This window comes from Lates calcarifer, linkage group LG11 (assembly GCF_001640805.2).
Source record: "Lates calcarifer isolate ASB-BC8 linkage group LG11, TLL_Latcal_v3, whole genome shotgun sequence".
NCBI classification, from domain to species: Eukaryota; Metazoa; Chordata; class Actinopteri; family Centropomidae; genus Lates; species Lates calcarifer.
The window spans coordinates 18,349,151-18,355,397 of NC_066843.1; the positions used below are offsets into that span (position 1 = coordinate 18,349,151).

Sequence of the window (6,247 nt, forward strand, 5' to 3'; positions counted from 1 at the left end):
ATCACTGCTCATAAAAGTGCATCTTGAAAGGAGGGTTTCCCTGCAGCCTCAGACCAGTCTACACGTTGATTTTAAACTCTGCAGGTTGTTGTTGTTACAGGCTTAATACTTAATCCCTACATCCCATAACTGTTTTGTAAGGTGGAGCTAGGCAGGAAGATTTTAAATATTCATATCCATCTTTAAGTGGCTCTTTCACTTTGCTCCAAGGGATTCTCAGCTGCCAGGAAGTCACTGGTTCTCACTGACTGAGACACCCAGAGGGAATGTGAGCACGGTGCAGCCCCAACGTATAAAAGCAGCGAGCTGCAGTCAGCGTAACAGAGGACATGCTTGTGCAATGTAACTGGGAGGCTGCTTGTTCTAAGAGAAGAGTTTCTGTACAGTCTGCGTTACCTAATGAGGAAGCAGTTCAGGTGAAGAAACCCGCTCACTTCGGAACAACAAATGAAGATATCAAGAACAACTTGGATTTATTTACTTTAAAGCTTCAGTTATGAGTAATTGTCATAATCAAAGCGATCCTGATCAGCTCCATGGATTTCTTATTCCAAAGGTAGGTTAAATATATTTTATCCAAAGGTAAATTTAAAGGACAAAAGGTGTGCCCTCAGGGTACTAATTTCAAATTCTAATCTTTTTCTTAATTTTATTTTTGGTCAGAACTGATCAGAAACATGTAACATTTTGGAGACTGTCCACTTTAAAGCATTAAAACACTGAACAGAAAAGGAAATGCTCCTTTAAACCGTACGTAGTCACAGATGTTTGGCTGACATCATTACACGTCTCATTATGTTTTATCATCATTATTTATTTATTGAGTTCTTATCAGGCTTTTAACCATATTGCGATACCAGGCAGGCATGCAGAATAACACTTACATGGCATGCAGCAAATAATAAACATCACTAACTATGCATGCAAGTTAAAATAGAGCTTAGAATATAACAAAAACAGTTAATAAAAATGTTGGGTTAAAGAAGACATACAAGGAACAGAAAAATGTTAAAAAGAGTTGCAATATATCACCACTTTTGAATATAATTCTGTACTCAGTTAGGTAATATATTAAGTAATATTTTTCACCCAAAATTATGCATACTCATGTTTAATCAGTCATTCTTGGCTCTCTGGTGTGTTTTGTGTGTCTCTCCAGTGATGATGATCAACAAGTCATGGTCAGACTCTTCTGATGAAACACATGTAGACTTACTGACCTTCTCTATGTACATAAATGCTCAATATATCCCCTGGCATGTATGACTTGTAGATCTACATCTACATCTGCAGTGATGGTGTCTTTACTGCTGCTGCTGCGGTAACATTTTTTAAAGGAATGCATGCAGCAGTGTTCAGTGTCAACAAAAACTGTCAGAACTTGTTCAGACTTCTCCTGTTGCCTTGTATGAAGAGAAAAACAAGGCTATTAAACTTCCGAGGGGAATGAGAACTAATTTGTTAATTTTTAAAGACAAGTCACTTTGTCTTGATGAGATTTGCTTGCCCATAGAGACAACAATAATAAAACACATTTTTTGATGATATCCCTCAGTGTAATATCAAATTAATATTTGAAAACCTGCTAAGGACTGTATGTTCATTATGGGGGGGTGTTACAGAAAGGGGTGGTATTAAAAAGTCTTTTGTGGCTGAAAAGTCACCTTGTACATTAGTTACAATGTCATCTAATCTTATTGGTATTTATTTTTAATTTGAATGTGGGATGGTGTGAAAATATTAAAGCTCGAATCCCTCAGTGCACATAGAGCTGCCACTCATCCAGTCTCTTTTCGCTCTCAGTATTTTCTCAGCCAGAGGAACCACATCAGACCCAGAGCTCAGCAGTGATGCTGGCGATGCAGCACTACAACTCCTCAGGTATTGTTGCCTCCTCTCCCCTGTCTAACCAGACCACCATGGGGCAGGAGCTGGAGGGCGTAGCACGTACTGACACCCCTATGCAGAACAACCCCACAGCTGCTGGCCTTACCATGACTCTGGGCATCCTGTTCAACGTAGTGGCCCTCATCATTCTGGCCAAGGCTTACAACCGCTTCCGTCGGCGGTCAAAGGCCACTTTTCTGCTCTTTGCGAGCTCCCTGGTGGCTACAGATCTGGTTGGACATGTTATCCCTGGAGCCCTTGTGCTGAGAAGATATTCTGCAGGCAATGGGTCCACATCCAGCTTTAAAGGTGATCCTGCGGATCCAGATGCCCCTTGTCTGTTTTTGGGAGGTTGCATGGTGTTCTTTGGACTTTGCCCACTTTTTCTGGGCTGTGCCATGGCTGCTGAGCGCTGTCTGGGCGTCACAAGGCCTTTGCTGCATGCACGTCTAGTGACCACAGCACGGACAAAGATGGCACTGACACTCATCTGGCTCCTGGCTTTATGTGTGGCCCTCCTGCCCTTCTTCAGCCTTGGTGCCTACACCTATCAGTACCCATGGACATGGTGTTTTATCAGGGTGATGGAGGACATTAAAGGGACAGATCTGGCCTTTGTGATGCTGTTCTCTGGACTGGCTTTGAGCTCTCTGGCCTCAGCCTTTGTATGTAACACCATCAGCGGGATCACACTAGTTAGAGCCCGGCTAAAGAAGAGGTCCTGCTCCCAGCGCCGCTCAGCCAGGTCTCATGATACGGAGATGGTGGTCCAGCTGGTCGGCATCATGGTCACTTCCTGTATCTGCTGGAGCCCTCTGCTGGTGAGTTTAGGAAAATAATTTAACAGACCGTTAACCACATTTAAAAGGGGCATATTTTAATCTCATTAAATGATTGATTTGGTAATCAATGTAAACCAGCGTCTCAATACACCATCATAAATATCATATTTATCATTAGGGACAAAATGGATTTATTACATTAAAATGCATGTCAGTGTAATTCCTAAAACTCTCTGTATGGCCCTTGAATGCAGCACTATGTTCTTCAAACAGGATACATTAGATTCATATTCTGGATTTATTTCTGTGAAATGTATTCTAACTCAAAACAGATGAAGTGATTTTCTGACTAGAGAGCTAAAGTATAACCATCATTTGACTGGCCAATACTATGGATTATTAGCGGCTGATTGACCGTTAAGAACAGCACTTTGCTAACATTTTACAGACATCATTTTACTTAAACATGAACCATAAACCAGTAAGGAATCTCACGCTCTGTTTCTGTAAACTAAGAAGTGGCTTTGCATTACATCAAGCTAAGAACCACAGGAAACAGGAAGTTTAAAATTTCACAATAACTAACTAACTAAATGCAGTGTCCATTACAATATTAACACTAACAAGATTTTATTGCCTTAATAGAAGTTTATTAACAGCAGCTGCCTAAAATGTACAACATTACAATAAACAATATTAAGGCTTAAAATACTTTTTTCCAGTTTCCGCTTGCCCTAAAGTGTCATTAATGTCGGAAAAAACAAATTATTCCACCCTGTCTGACAGTATCATGTTGTGTAACAGTATCCTGTAGCATGTGTTGGCTCTGTTTTGAAGCTATACACTGTTTATACGGGGTGAAATATTCAAACCCATGGGTACATCATTTTTATTCATGCACCATTCTGTCAAACTGAAATATTCTAATTGTTTTGTGCATCATTTTATACACATTTCCACAATTTTCTTGCTGACAGATTTAGCATTTCTGGAGACTTTAGGATCACCAACAGGATTTAAAAGAAAGTTCTGAGAGTTTGAGCAATATTTGGCTGCAGAGCATGAGTTTGTAATGACACATCTCAGATCAGTGAGGTTAAACAGTGGCTCTTAAAGTGTTCTGAAATAATGTAATAAATCTTTTTGCACACAAAGGAAACAAATAACATGTTAGTTGAAAAAAGAATAAATACAACACAATTTGTGTCCATTATCTGGTCACAATGTTGATCATGTTACACAGTATACCAGATTCTTCAGGGTGTGCGCTCTGAAAATATGTAATGCAATGAAGTATTAGCACAACCAAAACTCTGTTTGTTACAGAAAAAAATATTTTATATAAGATGAGACTAAAGTTGTGTGTGTATGTGTTTTTTTTCCCTCTTTTCTTAGGTCTTTGGACTGATGTCAGCCACACGGTCCTACAGTGGCTCCCTGGGCGATGACCTAAACACATACAGGGGACTGATGGTGACAGGTGTCAGGATGGCAACCTGTAACCAAATCCTGGATCCTTGGGTCTACATCCTGTTGCGTCGTGCCATCCTCAGGAAGATCTACCGCATCACTAAAAAGCAGGCCAGTTTCAAGGGAAGCACATTTCGCTCCGTCCGCTGGGATGTCAGCTCCTTTCAGAACTCAGAGAAAAACAGTGTTAATAAGATCTGAGGGACAATGAAAGGGCAAATGGCAGCCATCTCTTTTTAAGGGGTGCTCTGTCACTTGCCATCAGGATCAGTACTGAACCTGGCAGCTTTTCATCCTGATCTGAATTCAGTGTTAATAGGTTGAAAAGAGATTTCTTTCTTGGCAGGTGCTGGAGTGACCTCTGTATGTATGAAGTATTATGTGTTGGGATCCCAAGTGGTTAACATGTTGTTAAAAACAATATGTTCCAAATCTGAAATATTACTGACCAGCTGATGATAACCTGTTAGGTTGTTGTATTTATGAGCCAGTGTTATTCTACAAAGGGAAAAGCCCCAACTTATTATAAACTGCTAATAGTGTACATTAGAATGCAACATGGCCCATATACTGGACATGTTTGCATGGCTGTCTGCCCTCTATGAGAGCAGATGTAAACGTAAAGGTTTTTGTGCAGGAGTATGATGTATTACTTTTTGCTAAACTGAAGACTGCTCCTAGTCGTAAAGCAAACATCTCAACTCAGAAGCGTTTGTCTGTAAATGTACCATTTGTTTTGTTGTCTGTCACAATGTAAAAATCAGTGACTTGTGTAAATGCTCACATAAGAGAGCAAAAGAAAAGGCTGTGCTTTTACCTCAGCTTGAAGATGTGAAAAACACATGTAATGCTGTGACATGGATGTGAATGTGTATCTTTATTGTGTGTTTGTGATTGTGTCTATAGTATTTTCCCCAGAGTGCCTGGGGACTGAAGTTAAGCTATATGTTGCAAAAAGCTAATTGAATGTGACATTGTCAAGAGAGGGGGATGTAAGATTACATAATAAATGGTTATCTGTTTCTGCTTTATAATTGATGTCATATTTTTACAATTTTACAAGTAGTAAAATCAAAGTGGGGTTCAATTTTAGCAGTGAACAGATAGTCTAGGCTAAGCTAAACCAAGCTAACTGACCTCTGGCTGTAGCCTCCTATTTACCGTACAGATGTGAGAGTGGTATCAATCTTCATTGACCCCTAGGCAAGAAAGCAAATATAGATATTTCCCAAAATGTACAACCTTTACTTTGAAGGTTTCAACTCAGAAACTCTGTACAGTTCCTATCATCACATAAGCCCCTTAACCATCAGCTGACTGTGGAACGGAATAATTATGGCTGTGAAAATTTAGACCTGAGTCTAGGACAATGCCCAGATGTCTGGTCTGACTTTCCAGTTGTCACAGATAAAGACTTAAGAAATTTAATGATTTTGTGTCTTTTATTATGGACAGTCATCTCAGTTTTGAACAGATTTAGCAAGAGGTAAATCTCTTGCTCAGTTGGGTTATTACTATGTTCAGTGCTCTGTGTGTCAGTGTCATTCAGTGAAAGAGGAAAGAGGATTTGAGCATCATTTAATAAGTATGGTGATAAATCTTGCTTTGAGAATTAATGACAGCATGTATAAATTAAATAAAAATGGACTACTGACCTTTGTGGAGGTATGTTTTCCCATAGAAATAATTCTTGTTATGCAAGACCTGAACCAGTGGATGGAAATGATGACTGGGATTTACACACAGACATCAAACCATATAATTTATATGATTTGCTTATCATCAAGGAAATTGCCTAAGTATGCATGAACTGTGCTTTTTGTTCCAGCTGCTTTTATTGCTCAAGTGAAATACCACAATTTATGGAAACAAATCTCTCACAAGATTATTCTCATATGTAAATATAAGTTGAACTTCATCATGTAGATTGCAGCTAACACAAAACAAAGGACGTGACATGCTGTTATTTTCATGTTAACACATTATTATGCCATTATTTTCTGAATCACCATAAGATTGTGAGTCTTTCCTCTCTGTCAAGAACATGTACACAAGACACAATGTTCTCTGTTAGTGATTCTCTATGCAAGATTTCCAAAGCACCCAGA

The 6,247-nt window shown here is 39.3% G+C and overlaps 1 protein-coding gene across 1 annotated transcript; it reads left to right on the top strand.

Annotated features, from left to right (window-relative positions):
* The first annotated feature begins 323 nt into the window (after positions 1-323).
* On the top strand, positions 324-5,567 carry LOC108898709 (prostaglandin E2 receptor EP1 subtype). The gene is made up of 3 exons (XM_018698708.2): positions 324-556; positions 1,804-2,708; positions 4,065-5,567. The coding sequence occupies exons 2-3, from the start codon at positions 1,851-1,853 to the stop codon at positions 4,338-4,340; spliced, it is 1,134 nt and encodes a 377-aa protein (XP_018554224.1). The 5' UTR covers positions 324-556; positions 1,804-1,850; the 3' UTR covers positions 4,341-5,567.
* The last annotated feature ends 680 nt before the right edge of the window (positions 5,568-6,247 follow it).

Coding starts and splice junctions, on each gene's coding strand:
- LOC108898709 (XM_018698708.2), top strand. CDS start 1,851: ATGCTGGCGATGCAGCACTACAACTCCTCAGGTATTGTTGCCTCCTCT. Junction 2,709..4,064: donor TCTGCTGGAGCCCTCTGCTG/GTGAGTTTAGGA, acceptor CTCTTTTCTTAG/GTCTTTGGACTGATGTCAGC.